The 18,966-nt window shown below is 44.7% G+C and overlaps 2 protein-coding genes across 4 annotated transcripts in view; one reads left to right on the top strand and one right to left on the bottom strand.

Moving 5' to 3' along the window:
- The window catches only part of RECQL5 (RecQ like helicase 5), a 37,534-nt gene that overhangs the window by 7,049 nt on the left and 11,519 nt on the right, over positions 1-18,966 (top strand). The gene's annotated exons all lie outside the window — the stretch shown is intronic.
- On the bottom strand, positions 10-17,499 carry SMIM5 (small integral membrane protein 5). Of its 3 annotated transcripts, none has more exons than XR_007906315.1 (5): positions 17,304-17,499; positions 10,621-10,761; positions 8,871-9,024; positions 7,163-7,465; positions 10-2,230 (listed from the first exon to the last, which is right to left on the bottom strand). XR_007906315.1 is itself a non-coding variant. In XM_051797863.1 (5 exons), exons 4-5 carry the CDS (start codon positions 8,995-8,997, stop codon positions 7,353-7,355), a joined length of 240 nt encoding a protein of 79 aa, XP_051653823.1. In that variant the 5' UTR covers positions 8,998-9,024; positions 10,621-10,761; positions 11,136-11,277; positions 14,082-14,167; the 3' UTR covers positions 7,163-7,352. The 3 variants fall into 3 exon arrangements, 1 of the variants encoding a protein (XP_051653823.1); XR_007906314.1 differs by lacking the exon at positions 17,304-17,499 and adding an exon at positions 14,082-14,174 and having other exon boundaries at positions 1,533-2,230; XM_051797863.1 differs by lacking the exons at positions 10-2,230; positions 17,304-17,499 and adding exons at positions 11,136-11,277; positions 14,082-14,167.

Genomic DNA, 18,966 nt, shown 5'->3' with positions numbered 1-18,966 from the left:
ACACTGATGTTAATGTTGGGGAAACCATGCCCTATCCTTCCAGGGAACTGTTATGGTTGAGATTGATCCTGCATGTCCAGGAAAAAAAAATACTGAATGAATTGCTTGATATTTTGCTGTCTGGGCTGAGGAAGGTGTCCCTGGGAGTTCTCTCATCACTCCCACCTCTGAGTTAAGTGAGATGTTGGTCTTGGAGCCTCACCAAGCGACATGGGGATGTTAAACTATAACTCCTCTGGTGATGTATTTTACAATGTTCTATCTTTGATGATGGGTTGACTTAGTTGCAATTGCTTTTGACTCTCTCCTCCTTCACTACATCACCTCTCTCCTAAGGGGACAAACAGACAGCCTAATCAGCATGGGATGGAAGCATTTAGATTTAATGTTTCTGTAAATCTCAGGGGCTCTACACTGCAAAGTACTGGGTATCTGTGATTCTCATTGACCTTACAAGGTGCTTAGAATGTTTTAGAAACAGGCTTAAATTATGGATGTGTCCAACCTAAATGCAGACTAGCAACCACAACGTGCATTGTTCAGGTTTAGTGCATGCCTTGTAAGCTGTAATTGTACTAATTGCTGTTTTATGCTGGATAAGACATCAAAGCTGTAATTCTGTCAGGAAGAGAGCAGTGTGTGTTCACTAACTGGAAATGGTCTTCATGTGTCTTGCTTACAAGTTCTGCATTTCATTTCACTTTTCACACCTGAGTTTAGAACAACTTTTTCAGCATGAATGTAATGTGCTTTTTTTCTGATGCCTTGGCGAGCGTGTTGTCATGTTTGTCCTTGTCATGCTTGGTAAACAAATCCTGTTTTTTATGGGATAGTCCTTTTTGTACTGAATTATGACACGACACTGGATCCTTGGGCACTTAAGGAGCACTTCTTTGCCTAAAGTTGAGGTGATGGTGTGAAGTAGCTTCTAGGAGGCTTCTTGCTCTAAGAATTTGATCCACTTGGCTGAGTAGGTCTGCTCCTTCTGCTGTGTGTTACCAGCTCACAGAGGGGCAGAGGGCTGTTTGTGTCTGGGGTTTGTATAATCATAGAATGGTTTGAGTTGGAAGGGACCTTAAAGACCACCCAGTTCCATCCACCTGCCATAGGCAGGGACACCTTCCACTAGACCAGGTTGCTCCAAGCCTCATCCAACCTGGCCTTGAACACTTCCAGGGATGGGGCAGCCACAGCTTCTGTGCCAGGGCCTCAGAATAATAATAATTTGAATATCACTGACCTAATTAGAAATCTCCCATACTTTTTCTTCCCACCCCCAGCTTGGTCCATTCTTCCTACTGTATAACATGCCATGTGCATCCCAGTGACACATCTTGCAGCACCACTGACTGACCTCCCTGCTTATAACTGTGCAGGACACTGAGGTGATATGGAAAGAAACGCCACGTTGCATTTCTTTTTTACATATTGAATTAATACAGTTCTATTTACCATCCAAACAGTGAAAGCAAACCTTAAACTCTGACCTTGCAAGGTTATAAATAAGAACAAATAAAGATAGATTGTGTACTGGCAAGCAAGTTTTTGCATAGTATATTTAGGCTATTGTCCATGTATGACAGGAGAACAATGGTATAAGCTGCTTTTCCAGAGTGGGTTTAGACAAAGCTTTCAGTGCTCAGAGCTTCCTATTGCTCTTTTGCAAGGTGAAAAAAAGAAAAAACAAACCACGTAGCTGCAGCAGCAGAAGACATCTTAATCAGTTTTGGGGGGTAGCCACCTCTAACTGGTGGGTTTGCTTGAAAGATGAAAATCAGGCAGAGGTGAGTTGACTTTGGTATTGGCGAATCACGCAGTTCGTGAGCACAGACAGCCCGATGTACTGAGTTTGCTGTGGGCCTGCAGAACAACTTGCAGGCATTGGGGCATTGCTTTTGATGCAGGAAAGTTGCATGGGGAGAAATAATCACCCAGGGAGAGAGGATGAGGAAGCTTTCTGTGAACAACACAGTCAGGTTGTAGCTGAGCTGATTCTTGCTCCAAGTACCGCGTCGTTACGTCGCTGTCTATGTGCTGCTCTGTTTGTGCCTTGAAGATGTGCAGCACCCAAAGATAGCAGCAAATAAAATGAGAGCAATAAAAACAAGACAGAAGATGCCAATCACCACCAGCCCTTCAAGAGCCCAGTCACTTGCTGTAATCAGTGTCTTTAGGTCTTCCAGAACTGAGGATGCCTCTTGCGCTGATGACATGCTGGTTTTCCACCCTGCTGGGGGTAAACAAGAACAGTGTCAGGTGTCGGTGTATCCTCTCTATGCTCTGAGCACAATCCCAAAACCAGTTACAGGTATGAATGCTGTCTGTGCCTACAATCATCCCCCTTCTAAAAGGAGAAACAGAAATGGGAGCATAAACCAGAAGAAATACAGCTGAGGCCTGTTTCACAATCAGATCTACCAAGATGTAAAGAGGAAAAGCTTCTGGCTCTATAAGATTTTGGCAGTTGAGATTTATTTTAATCATAGTTAATCAATATTTTAAATAATATAGTGTCTTTCCAGCATGTTCAGTATGAACCCTTCATCTCTGTTAGCTGCACAGCCTATACATGAAAACCAAGTATTCAGTGGGAGAACTTCCTTGATACCATTAGAAAGATCTCTAAAATAGAGTTGGGGACTGAGACTCTGAGAACACACTGGAGATTAAATGAAGACTTATTTAAAAACAAACAAGCAAAAAAAAAATCCACCCACCAGCAATAAGCAAAGATCATGTACAACTTGTTGCTTTTATAAGGCTTAGAGTAGTCTAATTATGTTAAAAAGGGAGTCCTGCTAATGGAGTTTGCTTTAGTAATGCTTTCTGTTACTCTGCAATAGAAGCACAAGTTTTCCTTCCATGAAGTACTTAGGTCCAGTAATAATTTAAACTGGAATCTCAGTGGGTTCTACACACTTGCTCTTTCACTGATACTTTGCATAATGACTCAGCTGTCAGCCCTCTAAAGAACATCCAGCATCTCTTTGTGAGCATCTTGTGGTTTTACTGAAGGTTCCTTGTTTCTCAAGGGAAAGGGTGGAATATTTCTCACACTTTCTTGCAAATACAACTATGCAGATGTAATACAGGAAGAGATCTTTGTTATTTTTGAAAATTTGTTTGACTTGCTGCCCCTTAGGTATCCTGAGTACTGTAAGGAAAAGGATTAGTCCTGTAAAGCGTGTTTCATCCTCAGCAGCTCAGATTTGACTAGAAGCACAAGCTTGCACTTGCTGAAGGTTTTGTTTCTTTTTCAGCAGCCAAATATATTCAGTTCATGGTTTGTTTTCTGGACTGATGGCAGATCACCATGCTCAGTCTCTTACCAACAGGCACATGGGACAGGAAAGCTGTTCTGGATGGCTTCCTTTGCCTTCAGAAAGGAGGCAGCCTAGATATTGGTTCTATAGACTCAAAGGCAGGAACCCTGCACACCCCAGGAAGTTCCTCTCTCTTTTGCTAAGCACAGTTAACCTCCTGAAATAGGAGAGCTTTATGAAGATTTTATAAATACCTGAAGCTGTTGTGTTTGTAGAAGGTATTTCTTCCATTGCCTCCTCTGCACCTCTCCAAGAGATCCTGGCCAGTGATGAGGGACACCTTACTGTGCCTCAAGACTTTCAGAGGTAGCCTGGAAATTACCTTGGTGCTGCAGTAAATGATTAACAGCTGATTTTCCTGCAAAGGTGTGGCTAATATAATCAAATCAAAGACCTTGAGCCTAAATAAAAAGTCCTAATTCAGCTGTTGCTCAGACATTTCTTCCTCTCCGTGGCTTTATCCCCTCCTACACCTGCTGTGGTGATTGTAAAGGCCCACTATGTCCTGTCTGGACAGAATGTGGTGGAGAGGAAGGCTGTCTCCTGGATCCTGACTGGATCTGTATTGGAAGCTCCTTTAGGAGACTCTCATACCTAAAGTGAGACCACGAACAAGATTGCCCTGCAGTCTGAAATCCGTTGTGACAGTTCACAGAGATAAACCCGTTACAGAGCACTCCACTGCTGTTAACTGCAATAAAACTGCCTCCCTATTGCTTTCCTGACTGGAGAAGACCTGAGGGATGGTTCTGCAGAGAGGTGGGAGGGGAGAAGGAGGAGTGTGGTGTGCGAGACTGCATGTGTGTAAAAGGAAACTTATTTTTCACAAGCCAAGCAAATCGCTTTGAAACCAGAGGGATAATGTTACAGAACAGAAGCTATTCCATCGAGTCATCAGTAGACCTTCAACCACTTCTGCTGGAGGGGCTGGCCTTGCTGGCTTTTTGAGGTTCCTCAGGGAAAGAATCGACTTCAACACTTTTATCATCAGGACTGAAGTAACGGTATTCCCTTGCAGTTCCTTCCAGCTCACTCAGTTTTCACAACATGTGCAGGAGTTGGTGTGTTTGAAGCCGTCTCTCCTTAGTCTGTGCTTTTCTGAATCTCCCTCTGCATTTTGAAACAGAGGATCCATCCTCACTAGTGCTCCCTACAGGTCCCAATATATGAGTATGGACTGAAGCCAAAACCACAAAAGCTCTTGTGGGTGGTGAGCAGGGACTCAGGGACAGGCACGTTTGTAGTTGGCAGAAGCTGAAGGGCTGCAGTAAACTGGGGACTTGCTGGGCATCTTTCAGGCCACCCTGATAAGCTGCATGCAAGAAAGCAGCAGACCCCACCCATCCAGGCAGGCAATTGGCATGTCTAAATCTCAGCTATAGGAATAGCCCAGCTGAGTGCAGTGGTACAAAATGGTACAAAGCAGAACATTAGGCCTGTGAGGTCCAGACAAGTGTGTAGAAATTGGTCCAGGGACCCCTCTAAATGGTGCCTACTCTGCTCCAGAAAGCCACCTGAGTTCTTTAAGTAATTGCTTCATTTTCTGTCCTTCTCTTTGTTTAACAGTCTTGTGTTTACTCAGTTTCTAATTCAGGAACTTAAGGCGGCAGCGATAAGAGAGGAGCCATTTCTCTTGTCCCCCTGCCTGGTATCTGTCAGTGGTTTAACTTGTACCACCACTGGGAAACATGCATTTGTAGCTTTTCCTGTTGAGATAAGGCCTGGCAGCTTGTTCCCAGTGACAGCAACCTGTCAGTTGTTGGTATGTGTCCAGCCTGCTGAGCTTCCTCCTGACTTAGCACAGACTGGCTCCATGCTGCTCCAACAGTTCTCAATGGGATTCTGTTCATGTCTGTAGCTGGCACTGTCTAGCACCAGCTAGGAAAGAAAGTGAGCTCTGTTCATTCCCGGGTCTTGTGACTTAATTTAGATACAGAAACATCTGTTGAGTCTGTCTCCTGCAAAAGAGGTTCTGAGGCTGCCGATGCCACCTTGATTGCCACTTGTTTGTGAGTGAAATGAGCAGTGACATATCTGAGAGGTTGGTGTGATGCACCTCTGAATGTTGATTAGACTGAACTGATGCTGTGCTTGAGCTTATTTTACCCTGACATGCTGGTTGGCAGTGAAAGCTTTGGGACAGCCTAATAAAGCCCAGTGCTTTGTTAGTCTGAGTGTAACTGTGCATGCAGTGGCTCATCCTGGTGTAGTCTGCTATTGGCAGTTGCCAAGTTGGGGCTCAGCTATTTACTTTCTGAGGAACATCCTCATCTTCTGCTGGAAGGTTTTTCCTTTTTATTAATTTAAAAGTAACATCAGTAGTTTGAGGAATTTTATTTTTCTTTTAATTCTTAGACTATTTTGTGTGTCACTGGCTGCAGATATATTCCAATGTGCAGCAGCACAAAAATGCCAAATACCCACATCTGGTTTGTTGACAAAAAATAAAGTTCTTAAACATAAGAAACTACTGATGTAATGTGCTTTTTACCAATCTGGGCGCAGGCATCAGAGAAAAGACATTTCTTTACAAAATTTTCTTTATTTTTTTCTCCCTTTTGAAGTGTAAAGGATATTTAAAAGCCCACTGTTAAAAACTTGATGATTGTATTCTCCCTAGCTCCATGTTGCCTCTGGTACATACATGTGTAATCCCTTTGCCTCCTCTGCACTTAGCACTTGGGATACAGGGGCTGAAGGTGACTTTTCTATGTGCATGTAACTTTTTACACCTTCTCAAAAAGGTGTTTGGTCCCACATTTGGTGCTGAAAGACCAGTGGCTTTGAGTTGTGCAGTATTTCAGCCTTCCACTGGGCTGTCCCAGCTGTGAAAGTCGTGGCCTGTGCCACAGCCTTGTACGTACATAAATCCCTTTCGGAAGTTCGCCGGAGCGCAAACCAAACATACACGGTGGCTGCAGCATGGAAAAGGGATTTATTTGCACTTGTTAACTCCAGCAGCACAGCCCATTCTTGGCTCTGCTCTGTCACCGTGCCCGCTGTCAGCTGCTGCTCACATACCCTGAAGTGACGGTTACCACGGTGTGTGTCACTCCCCCAAAATGCCTTTGTGCCTGCTCATAAACATACCCTTGGCATAGTGTTTATGTCCACTAAAATAAACTGCACGCAGTGCAGGGAGTCAGGCCACAGATCCCTCAAGTAAGGGCAGGGATTTGTTCATCTCCTGTAGCTCCCATGCTCTGCAAGAACCATTCATCTGCAGCAAGCAGTAGAACCACGCAGGGGGTGGGGAGGGAGCACGTTTAGCAGTAGTATGATCAAAATAAGCTGTGGTGTTGGTGAGTTTTTCCCTTTTGCCTTCGTCTTTCTGTTTACAAAGAATATTCCACATGATCTGAATTTTTTCTTTGGCAATTTCACCTCATTGTAACAGCAATGAAATGACACCAGGAGCATCTGTTACCAGCTGTTCTCAGAGCCTCAGCTGGCACGTCTGGATCAGAAGGTCCATGATTTGTTGTTTTCAGCAGATAGCTCAGCTAAACATGTCTCCTGCAGCTGGTTTTTGAAAGAGCAGGTTTGGGCTTGATCCATGATCACCTGAGCATGTGGTGATGTCAGTGAGTTTTGCTAATGCCCAGCACCATCCTTCTGGATTAGCCACCTGTGAGGAGAGCAGGCACTGCCTGGCATGTGGTCCTGGACGTGTTCTCTGCTTTGGTCTGTGGCCCCGTGCTCGCAGAGGGGATCCTTGGCTGGCCCAGCTGCAGGGCTGTCTTTGGGAAAGCTGTCTCTTTTCTCAGCAACTTGTGTCCATGCCCTCCCACCCCATCCCACCCCAGAAGAGGGAGACAGTGATGGTAAAGGAGCTTTACCTTTCTGGTCACAGTAGTGGCTGTCACAGAGAGAAGGAATTCTACGCTGTGGTTTCTGGTCCTTTGAGTCATGTTAATTAATATTGTTATTGCCATTTTCAGTGAGCTAGTGTGGAAAGTCATTCCCATAGGACTGAATCATGATGTCCATGCGTGTCCTTGATAGTAGGTTGTGTCACCTCATTGAACTTCACGAGCGGGCAGTTGGGCGGACTTGGCTCTTCCTACCTCTGGTGTCATCACAGCCACAGCAGCTGTAGCAGCAGCAACTGCAGGCAATGATCATGAGCACCAGAACAGTGACTGGAAAGAGAAGCAAAGGATATTGTTTCATGGTGTTGGAGCAATCCCTATGCCTCCTGCAAGTTGTTTGTTGAGCAGCAAAATGAACAAAGCCTGGTTTCTTTTGAATTTTTTTTTTTCCTTATATTCCAAACTCCCCCCTCCTAAGTTCCTGCTCACTTGTATTGGTTATCCATTTAATCTGGACAATCATTACCTGGTATTTCGAGATCTTAAGAGCTACATACCAAACCATGTGGGGGTTTATCCTCACCTGCCTCATGGGCTGTTGCTTAGGAGCTGACATGCAGTTACTAAGCAGAGCTATGTGCTTGGAAAGGATGAAAATCCAACTCTGCCCATAGTTGTGTCAGAAGCAACTCAAGAGGGTTTGGTTGCTCAAACTGTCAGTTGTATTTCTGAAGAGAGCATGCAGTGTAGCCTTTAAGGATAGATATTTGTGACTGGGTTGACTTTACTCTTTCTTCTGTATTTAGCTTGAAAAAATAGGTACTTCAAATGCAGAGTTTTGTTTCACAAAGCAGTGGGCTAACTTCCTGATATTCTCCTCTAGCCATGATGGTTGCTTTTGGAAGGGATATATTAGTTTATCTGGAGTAGAAAAGGATGACATGTTTCATCCTGCAAAACACATAATAGTGTGTGAACGTGCATGTGTGTGTGTGTACATGTGTTCCTTCAAAGCCTGGAGCTGGGCTGCCAGGTATCTGAACTTGTGGGGAACCAGCTGTAGGTATGAACAAAATAAAGCAGCAGGTGTGACTTTCTGAATTCCAGCCCAGGGAGGAGTGTCCAGCTGGATACACACCCTTCCTTTTGTCTGGGAGCAAACTGTGTTTTTGAGGAGGAGGGCCTGTCTTCCTTCCTGCTTGTTTTTCCCATCGTATAAACAAACTTCATCCCCCTTGATCAAGAAGTTCTTTGTTATTCCTTCCATGCCATCCCCACACAGAGCAGCAGGAGGGATCTTGCCATTACCAGAGGGTAATAAATAGGCTCATCTGAAGCATACTGGCTTCCACTGAGCCAGGAACAGGAATGACACTCAGAATCTCACTTAAGTGTCTTTTGTGTCAGGGAGATGTCCTAACACCATTTGTCATAAACTATCTCCTATGCATCAAAACATTACAGCAGCTCTGGTTTGGTTAAAATACTGCTGTTTAAACTAATGTTTGAATATGAGAGCTTTGGGTAAAGCTGTACTGTTGGCCTGTCATGCTCTGCATCCATGTAGAGATATGTGCTGAATATTAAAAAAATTACCTAGAACTTAACCTGGGCCTCAGAGCACAGCCTGTAAAAGAACTGCCAACACCACCAACCCACCAACCAAGAGTGTGGCACAAGCTGCCCCCATAGAAGAGAAATTCTGACACCCCTTGGCCTCCACCAATAAACTCACCGATGAACAGAAGAACCACACAAAAGCAGACAATTTCCACTGGCTCAGCCTTGGGCAGTTTCTGAAGCTTAAGGAGAAACTTCTCAGCAATGCCTTGAATTTCCTTCAGAAAGGTTTCAGTAGACATTCTGTCACAAGCTCTCCAGGCTTTATGCTGTAGAAGAATCAAACAGAGAATAAACCTCTTCACTGACTAATGCTAGGGAGCTGCCAGCCTTCTTATACAGCTGGTGATCACAAGGAAAACAAGTTTATCTGGTCTCAGTCCTTGCTCCCAGTAGCTAAGGTGGAGGACTATTAACTGTCTACGTGTTCTAGCACTGTTTTAATTTCAAAATCCAGCTTGGAGGGTGTTTTGTCAACTGCACTGTTAAGCAAAGGCAAAACGGTGATTCTTCTACAAGGACACTTATTTCAGCAGACACAGAGTTAGAACTGGACAGTGCCTGCCCTTGGCTTTCAGCCAATGAAAATAATTTTTTTTTCTAGTTGTGCTAACTTGTCCTTCCAGAAAGAAATGCAGTTCTAACTCAACTTGAATTCCAAATGCTAAACATCAGTGGTACATAGTTTTCAGTTGGTTTTTACTGAGTAACACAAAGTAGACTCCCTTGAAGACTTCTTGCACTTTGAGCTACAGAAAGCCTCTTCAAAAACTAAGGCACTTATTTCAACACCTCAGTACAATACCTTTAATAATGTTTTATCAACCAGTTTTACTGTATGGTGATATTAAGATTTAAAGTCTGCATTCCCTGGGGACAGATGGGTGCTTTTCAAGTTCTTACAGATGAATGCACGGTAAGGGTTTTATTTTAAGCCACATTCTAACTGAGCAATATATGAATTGAACAATGGATGTCCACCCATCAGTGCTAGTGATGAGCAAATAAAAGCCCCTGGATCTATTGGGGAGATGCTCCTCAAGGGAGGTTAATCCTGCTCAGTAATCTTAGACCTTCTTTATTCTCAGAGTGATCATCAGGAGCTACTGTTACTGAAAATATTAGTGTAATCAAAGTTATGTGCCTCAGTTTTGCCACCAATATTTGCTGATCTTTTGCCCCATGAGCAGGATTTTGGAAGGCATTGCAACAAACTAGTGGGCAGGAGACCTATGGATGCTCAATTTTTTCTTCAGTCAGGATCTGGAATTGGGTATTGTTGAGAAACATCCATAGTTTCACCTAAAACAAATGTTTGGACAGGTCAACACTTGAATGGATTATAACTTTTATGTCATTGTTATATCAAAATATCCTAGTTTGTGTATTTTGTAATAGTCATCACTGGGTTATGGGACTTGAACATTGCAGTTTAATGTCCTGGTCTTGGTGATAACACAAAGCCAAGTGACCAAGACAGCACTTCCAGAACAAGCCAGCTAATTCCTTCCTGCACATCTGGATCGGTTACTCAGACAAATGGAGGCTTGGAGTTCAGTTTCTTCTAAACACACTGAGGACAGAGAGACCTTGGCTGTTTCTTTGCATGCTGGGCTTAAATATTACAGTGCCAAGTTAAATTAAGTTTTGTATGTTTATGCAATTCAAAAAGGCTTTTCTTTGTTCTTTTAAACCCAAGCTAAGGAATAAAAATCGGAACCAGCTGGGATGGGGGTGGATGGAAAATCTACATCTACAGAAAGATCTCTGTGCAACTTAGCAGGGAGGCAGAGCTGTGGCCTTTTGACCTGAAAAGGTCACTTTTGAGACTAGGGCTAAATAGTTCTTTCCAGATGACTGCATACCCCAAGTGAGCTGCTCCAGAAACGGCTGCCTTATCCTTTGCACGGTGCTGTGGGATTCTGTGTCAGCAGGTTTTCAGTTTTGTTTCCATTCCAGGAGATGGTGGAGGAAGCAGAGGTGATTTGTGTTTTCTGTTCTTGGCTCTAGAAGAAAAATGTAGAAAAAAAAAAAAAAAAGGAAAAAAATTCTGGCTCTAACATCTTGAAAATGTTTGTTCCCTTTGGAGGTGTTTCTGCCTGTCCAGAAGTTCTCCTAGTAAGGAATCTGCTGTAATAACCTTCCATGCCATGCTTTGGACTGCACCAGAAGGAACAAATATAAGAGCCAGGCTTGTGAAGTTTGGGTATACAGTGTAAAATTACTGATTAGGATTGTAGAACTCTGGATTAGCAAAGTGCTTAGTCTGAAATGAAAAAGCGTGTCTCAGTAACGGCCATTCCCCTGCCCATGGTACCTGGTCTGGAGCTAAGTGAAGGAGTTTTTATTCTAAAACTTGCAAGGAATGTTGCTTGTTTACCTTGGTCTGAACTACATCAGGGGCAAAGTTTGATGTTGGTGGTGCAGTCTCCAGTCTAGCCGTGAGGAAGCAAATGTTTTTCTGCTCGACTGCACTTCTGACTTGCACTCTGGTTCCAAGGGCTCTCGCTGCTTTGGGATTTCTGCTTGTGCAGCGTAGCAAAAGGGTGAATAATAAAAGAATTCTTAAAGAAAAAAAAGTGAAACTCTCCCAAGAAAGCCAGTTATATTCACAGACTTCTGTATGTTCCATTCTAGTTGTGATTTAAAGTCTTTGTTCAGGACTGGTTTTGATTCTGACCTTTTCCCACTTGATTTCAGCGAAACCAAGAGCTCACCCTTGAGATTAGCATAAGGGTAAGAATAGTGCTGTGTCACTTCTCCATCTTCCTCTTGTACAACACAACAGTGATGACATTACTTACGAATTTCAGAGTCGAGTTGTAAGAATTAATTCATTTTTTTTTGTTATACTCTGTTCAAGGAAGCTCCCAGTTCTGTTACTACTGTCACCAACAGTAGTAACAGAAAGGTGGTGCAGCATATTCATTACTGAAGCAGTAATTGTAATGATTATTACTAAAACAGGCAACTCTTGGGAGATTTAAAACCTAAGGTTGTAGGTCTGTAGGTTGTAAGTTAACTGACAGTTTACTTTCTAGTGTTAGAGTGCTGGCTTAGAGCCTAGAAGAGCCACCCAAGTTACTACCTCACAGATTCTGTGGAGCTTGGAGCAAACATAATTGTCTGCTGGTGTTTTTCTCCTTGCTCATCATTTTCCTTCCTCAAAGCCTCACCCACTGAGGGTGGGACCCCTCCAGAGCAGAGGAGACATGGCTGTAGGGCAGCAAAGCTGATGGAACTTGTTACAGAAGAAACAGTGAATGACCACAGTGCAGTGTGGTCTTCATAACACATTGTTAGACTAATGTCAGGAACTTCTGCTCCACAGCTGTAGCCAGAGCTCACATGAAGTGAGAATAAGGGGAAGAGAGGCAAGATGAGAAACTCAGGTGGAAAAGAAAGTAAGCTCAATGCTGGTGTCTTGTGACAGGCGGGTTAGAATTTCCTGCTGGGATGGGGTGGCAGCCTGAAATCCATGAGTTCAGCTGTATCCTGTTCTGGCTGTTCTTTAAGAAATAATTCATCTATCCAGTGTTGCCAGTTGAACTAGATCATCAAATCTTTCTGCCCTTCCCTATGTTACGAGGCACAGCAGAGGAGGGAATATGATAAATCATTTAATTTGGGTTTATTTCTTTTTGAGGGGAAAAAAGGCCCAATCTGCCATGCGTCATGAGTTGTTAGGCTTGGTTGAAAAGAGAGAGAACAGTAATGATGCAGGGGAATGGTAACAGCTGCAGGTGTGCTGCTCAGCTGCAAGGATTATATGACCCTGTAAAACCAAAGAGCATGGCCTGTGTTCAGGGCTTATATAGATTCAGATTCCCAGAAAGCGCTAATGCAGATTCATCTTGCTGTGCCCACTGAATAAAGCTGTGAAAATTGCCATAATAGCACTGAAATTATCTTTCTGAGTTGTTTTAATGGACTCATGCCATACTGAAGCACTCAAAGAAGTTGGCTGCTCAGTCCTTTTGAGAATAAAGCCATTAAAAAGCCTCAATCTAGACATTTGAGAGAAAAGCCTCAGTCAAGGTTCCTTTGTGCTGTGAACTGGCTGTGTGGGAGGGCTTCCAGGCTTCAAGCAACAAAAGGAGCTTTGGGGATGACCATGTGTGATGGGGTCCCACATGCCACTGCTTAAAGCTAGTCAGGTTGCTGTAAATCTTTTGGAATTGATGCAAATTGATAGGGGTTTTTTGGTGTGTCTTTGGTTTGGAAAGCTGCATCTGATCTGTGTGTGCACACAGGTGCATCCAGAGTTGAACTGGAGGGAGTGGGTGAGCTGAAATTTACTGCTGGGGAATGAGACACTTGTTTACTCATAACCCTGGTGGTATTTGAGCAGCCTATTTAAGTGCAAAGGACATGAATTTGAGTTTGTGGTTTAGCCCCAGGACTGGAGGTTAGTAAATAGAAGCAGTTTTCCTGGCCTGCCAGTGATGTTTTACTGGTGGCGTGACTTTGGATAAGTCATCCCATCCCTCTGTTGGGTGACTTCATCTCTGCAAAGAGTTGGAACATGTAAGCATCATCAGAGGTTTGTTTGTTAATTGTTGTGTGTCCAAGTCTCCAACATGCTCGGAAATCTTTAGATAGGAGACAATAAGTCCCTGGTTTTGTTGCAGTTACAAACTGAACTGGCCTTTACTTGCTCACTGCCTGTTACACTTTGGTCACTGAGCCCATTTAGGTTGGAAGTAGATGAAAGCATCTTGTTTGTTCCTAAGCCAGCCATGCTCCACAGGGGGTCTACTGCTCTTGCCATGATCCTCATCCATTGCTTTTACTGTGCTTTGTGTGGATTTGTTGCTCAGGTAATCTAAAAATGGAGACCAATGGAGGGGGGAATTTGTTGGGAACAAGAAGCTGTCAGTGCCTCTACTCCTAATGCAGCAGGTCCCAGTGGAGTCAGGTCTCCTCCACTGTGCCCACTGTCCACAGCACCAAAGCTCCAGAGACCTTACAAAGGAGAACCTCCCTGATGTGCCCATCAAGCAGAATGCCAGGGCAACATTCCCATTGCAACCTTGTCTTTTTCCCAAGACTGACTGTGGAGAAGCAAATGCTTTGTGTTGTTCTTTCTCAGGCAAGTCAAATTGGTTGAAATTGGATCTGTACAGGGATGGGAAGCCTGTATGGATTGTGGTAGTTTATTTTGTGGGAAGTCTTAGAAGGCAAGCCCAGCCTCATGGAAGGAGGGTGTTGAGCAGCCAAAGGGGAGGGGATGCTTTTTATTCTGATCTAAAACTCCAAAATAAACTCTGACTGTGTTTGGCCACTTTCTAAAGAACATGAAGCTTTGACCAGTTTCAAAACCTACCAGCTTTGTTCTTGAAATGTGCTTCTGATTTCATCTGGATAAGGTCTGCAGTGCTTCCTGTTCCAGAACAATGTGGGTTGCTAGGTGTGACTACAGTCTGGATGCAGTTTGGCATAACGTGTCATAATTCCTGCACGATTGTTTATTGTTCCAAGCTTTTAGTGTACTGCTGAGATGAAAAGGGCCATAGAAATGTAGTTGTATTATCAGTGCATGGTTTTCCCTCATCATTGTTAATGCAATGTTTGCTGCCACGGTTGTAGTTGACCAGCCACGTGAATCTTAACTATAGTTCAGACAAGCCCTTTTTTTCCTAAAACAGGAGTGAACGGTGCCAGACAGACCTATAATTCATTCCCAAGCAGATGAAAATAGTTTCCAGTATCAAGAGAATTCAGCCCTTTAACAGCACACACCCAAACTGGTAAATTGCAGCTCAATGTCATGGGAGAAAAGCTTTGACTTTGTCAGTTGGTCTGGAAAAGAAGGCCACACATTCCTTCAGATTATAAAGCTGCCCTGACTGGGCAGCCCTTTGGCTGGAATACCCTGTCATCACCACTACCCACTATATGGAGATGGGTTTTGAGGCAGCACTGTAAATGTCCCTTCTCTCCCCTACAACCAAATATTAGATTAATATAAAAAGGCACTGAATTCCCTGCAATAGCATTTTCAGTAGCTGAGATACCCATTTGGGCACTGAGCTGAGAGTCTTTACACCTCTACTGAGCACCCTGGTTTTCTCCAGTCCATCCCACAAACACATCCACAAAACTCCACAAGATAATTCCTCACTACTAGGAATTTTTTAAGTGGGGAGACCAAAGCACTGAGCCATCCAATGAAAGGAAAAGGTCAATTTTAAAAATAAACCTGTAGCTCTTCTACAAGAGAACTTTTTTTAGGGTTGGTGATGCTTGAATCTAGCCTGAAAGTCTATTCTAATATTAGCAAAATAACCATTCCCCAGGAAGCTGACAGAGAGGTAGCTGTGTGCCTGTGAAAGCCTTGTAGTTACTTCACATACATAGTGGGATCTGTCAGTAGTTTGGTGGTTGAGGTCTGGCAGCTGGAGCTCACAGGGGGTGCTGGAAACTCCTCCACCTTTCAACAGCCCCCTCTGTGCCCTGTCCTTGACTGATCTCAGACCTCCAGGTCTCACAAGTTACATGCATTTTTGAGTTTTTTGAAATAAGATGGACTGATCCTAGTAAAGATGACATCTGGGTGCAGGAACTCAAAACTAAAGGCTACAACAGCTGCTTCCTCAGAGGACGCCGTTTTGAACCACATCAGCTGTGGCTGTGTGGGAGAGCAGTGAGAGTCCCAGTGGAGGTGAGGGCTGGGTGCTGCTCTCCTCACCCAGCTCTCTCACAGTCCCTTACAGTCCCTGCTGTCCATGTGTGACTCTGCTCTGGCCCACTGCAGGCTGTGTGATCAGAGGGCTGTCTCACAGAAAGGATCTGCTCTATCAAAACTGGCTTTATTTTGTTCCTCCGCTCCCATAACCACCCTTACATTGTAATGAGGCTGAGGCCTGTGCACTGTGACAGCTGTAACACAAGCCATGTCCTGCTGCTTTTATCCAGACATGTGTTTCATATTGCTGTTCCTCTCCCCCACACACATGTACAGCGCGGCTGCGGCTGGACAACCCCCCAGCCAAAGCCCTTAACATTTTCTTTTGGCGAGGAAAACTTGGCATGTTTCTCTACCTCCTTCCCTCCCCTGCCCTTCTCCCCTCACTCCTCCCTCCTTCCTTTTTTTTTTTTTGTTTCCCTAAACTTTGTTTTTTCACATGCTTTATTCGAGAATCCATCTTAACTGCAGCAACCAACCTACACAGACCCTTCATTAGCAGGGTGGAAACTTCCCTCCATCCCCTTGAGCCCAGGGCTAGGCTGGAGGCGTGTGGGTCTTAACTACTACATCCCCTCACTCAGGCAGTTCCAATTCGGTGTTTGTACAACACTTAGGTCAGAAAGACCTGCCCTCCCTTCCATGTTAATGGATATGGAGAGAAGTGGAAATACCTGATCCTTAACATTCCTCCCTACAGGCATGTGTAGGATCGGGAAGACATCTTTCTATGAGAGCTTGCTTTCTGGCTCTCTGTTTGTAAACAGCTGACCACCCATGCTCCTCCTGGAAGAGGCTGAGGGGGTCCCAGCTCAGTGCTAGGAGCTGCAAGAGCTTCAACACAGAGAAATCAGCTTCATATGGCAGAAAAAGGGGGTTTATACGATGGGTCTCCTTTGCCAGCGCCCCTTCCCGTACCCAGCAGCAAAATGGAGATGGGACAGCAAGGTTGTGGGACACCTCTGTAAAACCAAGGCTTGGACTTAATGATCTTAAAGGTCTTTTCCAAACTAAATGATTCTATGATTCTATAATTTTATGTATTTAGGGGATCCTTTGCCTCTCCCTTCCCTTTTCACGGCATGCAAACTTGACGGTCTTGTTACTGTAAACCATAGACCGTGTGTGTGCATCTATGTGTCTCTCAGAGCAGTGGGTTCCCATGCTGCTTTGAATAGTAAACCAGCATACACCACAGCTGAATTCTTTTTTTTTTTTTTTTTGAAATGTCCTTGTTAGAAACCGAGTAAAATCTTTCCATTTATTTCTATTGGACACAGATGCTTAACTTGCACAATATGTTAGTTCCCCGACCAGGGCTTGTTTTCTAAGCTCTCTGTTTGCTCCAGGATTTGGGGGAATAAAACTTAGCTGCAGCTGGGAGGAGCTCTGGAGAAATGCTGTGGCTGGCACCCGCTGGGTTTCACACACGCCTGCCTGCGCTGGCAGCTCCTCGCTGCAGGCACGAACAGCCCTCGCTCCCAGGGGCAGCCCAGCTCTCTTGTCCACACTATTGCTATATCAGGTCACCGCTGTGGACAGTGCCCCGTGCTAGACCTGCTCATTAGCGAAGGTCACGTTCTGTAGCAGCACGGAAAAATGAGCAGCCAGGCTTTCTAACCAACAAAAGTTGCTCGGTCCCGCTCGGACCCGGAGCACTGCGGGGCAGCTCCTTTTGTTACAGGGCGGCCGCAGCGCGGCTCTCCGCAATCCGCTTAAAAGCTTTTCTCCTGCCGCCTTTGCTCCTCAGTGCCCCTCGCACACAAATTCAGGCTCATTCCGCAGTGAGAGCTCCACCAGCTCCTCGCTAAGCAGCGGAAGGTTAAGGTGCCCGAACACCGGCGATAGCTCAGCCCTTACCCCAGCGCGCCGCCAGCTCTTCTTCTCCTCTTGTTTTTCTTTCCGTCGTCTTAAACTTTCACGTCATCTCTCCCCTCATCCTGGCGTGTGTCTCGCTCCTCGCTCGGCTCCTCTGTGCTCTGCCGCTGACAGCCAGCTGTTGTCTCTGCCTTTTTTTTTTTTTTTTTTTTTTGTTACTGGTTGTCCTGGAGATCCGAAGTTTCGTGTTACATGTGTGCCAGGGAGGGAGGGCGGGCGTGCTGCGGGGAGCCACCGCGGGCTGGGGCTGAGCCAGCGCTGTGCCAGCTCCGCTCCCCGGGGCGCCCAGGGGCCCGCACTTGTTGCTGTTTTCCTCTGTGCATCTCCCCACAGAGAGGTCTTTTCTTTTTTACCTTTTAATTTCAGCTTTTTCCGCAGTGAGACTTGATTCTTTCCTTGCGATAGTTCGGGGGGGTGTTAAAGCAAGTAACTTTTCTTTATGCTGCCCGGTTTCCTTCCGACTCCTGGGGGAAGGAGTTTTTCTCATGTGTTCGTTGAAGAGGCAGAGCAAGAAGTGGTGAGGACAGTGCAACACTGTAAGAGAGATTGCCAGGGACAGGGGAGCAGGGGTGATGCTGGGGCAGTGAATTTGCTCCATGCCCTTGGCCAAGTCATTTACTCTCTTGGTGCCGTGGTTTTTCCTTGTATTCTGGGGACAGCTGACACCCACTGTCTTGTCTCAGAGGTGAAATTCAGGTGATGTTAAAAGGATACAGTCCTTCGGAGAGGTGCAACATTAGAATTTCTCATCAACCTCCTGATTTGTTCTTCTATCTGATAAAGCTTATTAAGTGGCTTTCACTCAACAAATGGCATCTGCGTAACTGTTTTGTCCTCACATGATTTTTATCTTTTTTAATGCTTTCACTTCTTGGCTGTATTCCAAGACTTGATGTCTCGTTGAGGTGTTTTTTTCAGGAAGCATTTCTGATGTACCCTTGGCCTCATATGAGGGAATGTTTTTTTTCTGGTAAATTTTGGGAGAGGCAAAGCTTCTCTCAGGATATGTAACTTTGCTTCTCTCTGACTATCTATCTGCTTCTACTAATTGCAGGAATGGTGCTCCTGTTTTACCTGGTGTGCAAAACCAAGGACTACCAAACCCACACAGGTGCAGGTGTGGTCAGTTTAGCACTTTCCTGAAATGTATTGCCACAGACAAAAACGTGTTAATAAACTTGGTTGTTTTTTGCTCTTCATCCTATTCCATAATGTAAAATCGGGGCAGGATGCCTCAAATGAAATAATTTTGTTTAGACATGAAGATCAGTGATCAGCTGTTGAAGGGTGAGGGGAGACAAATAATACAGTTGCATATTTAAGAGATGAAATAATTTTAGGACATGTGTACAGACTACCATTAGTTTATGTAAATCATCTCCATCTCATGGACATTAGTCAGGTGCCCATATGACTTGGAGAGCTTTCCCCTCTGATGATAATGCACAAGTGACTGTGTTTCAGGACCTCTCGTGTTCTGTTAAGCTGTAATCCAGTGATTACCCCCAGTATCCCTGTTGGTAACTCTGGGGTTTGCCTTTTGACTTTAATTATAGGATTGCAATCTTAGTTCTGCAAATGAATTTCCGTTATGACCCAAGTCCTGAGCGCCACTGGCTGGAGTGAAGCTGTGGAAGTGGCTGTG

The sequence above is a fragment of the Manacus candei genome, unplaced genomic scaffold (assembly GCF_025592945.1).
Source record: "Manacus candei isolate 608988 ecotype Guabito, Panama unplaced genomic scaffold, ASM2559294v1 h1tg000047l, whole genome shotgun sequence".
NCBI lineage: Eukaryota > Metazoa > Chordata > Aves > Passeriformes > Pipridae > Manacus > Manacus candei.
Note: the sequence above shows the minus strand (reverse complement) of the source record. Positions and strands in the feature narration are given on the sequence as shown.

Bases quoted from the DNA above. Each gene is read 5' to 3' on its own strand.
- SMIM5 (XM_051797863.1), bottom strand. From the start codon at position 8,997: ATGTCTACTGAAACCTTTCTGAAGGAAATTCAAGGCATTGCTGAGAAG. The intron at 7,466-8,870 runs GTGAGTTTATTG...TTCTCTTTCCAG, and splicing joins TGTGGTTCTTCTGTTCATCG to TCACTGTTCTGGTGCTCATG.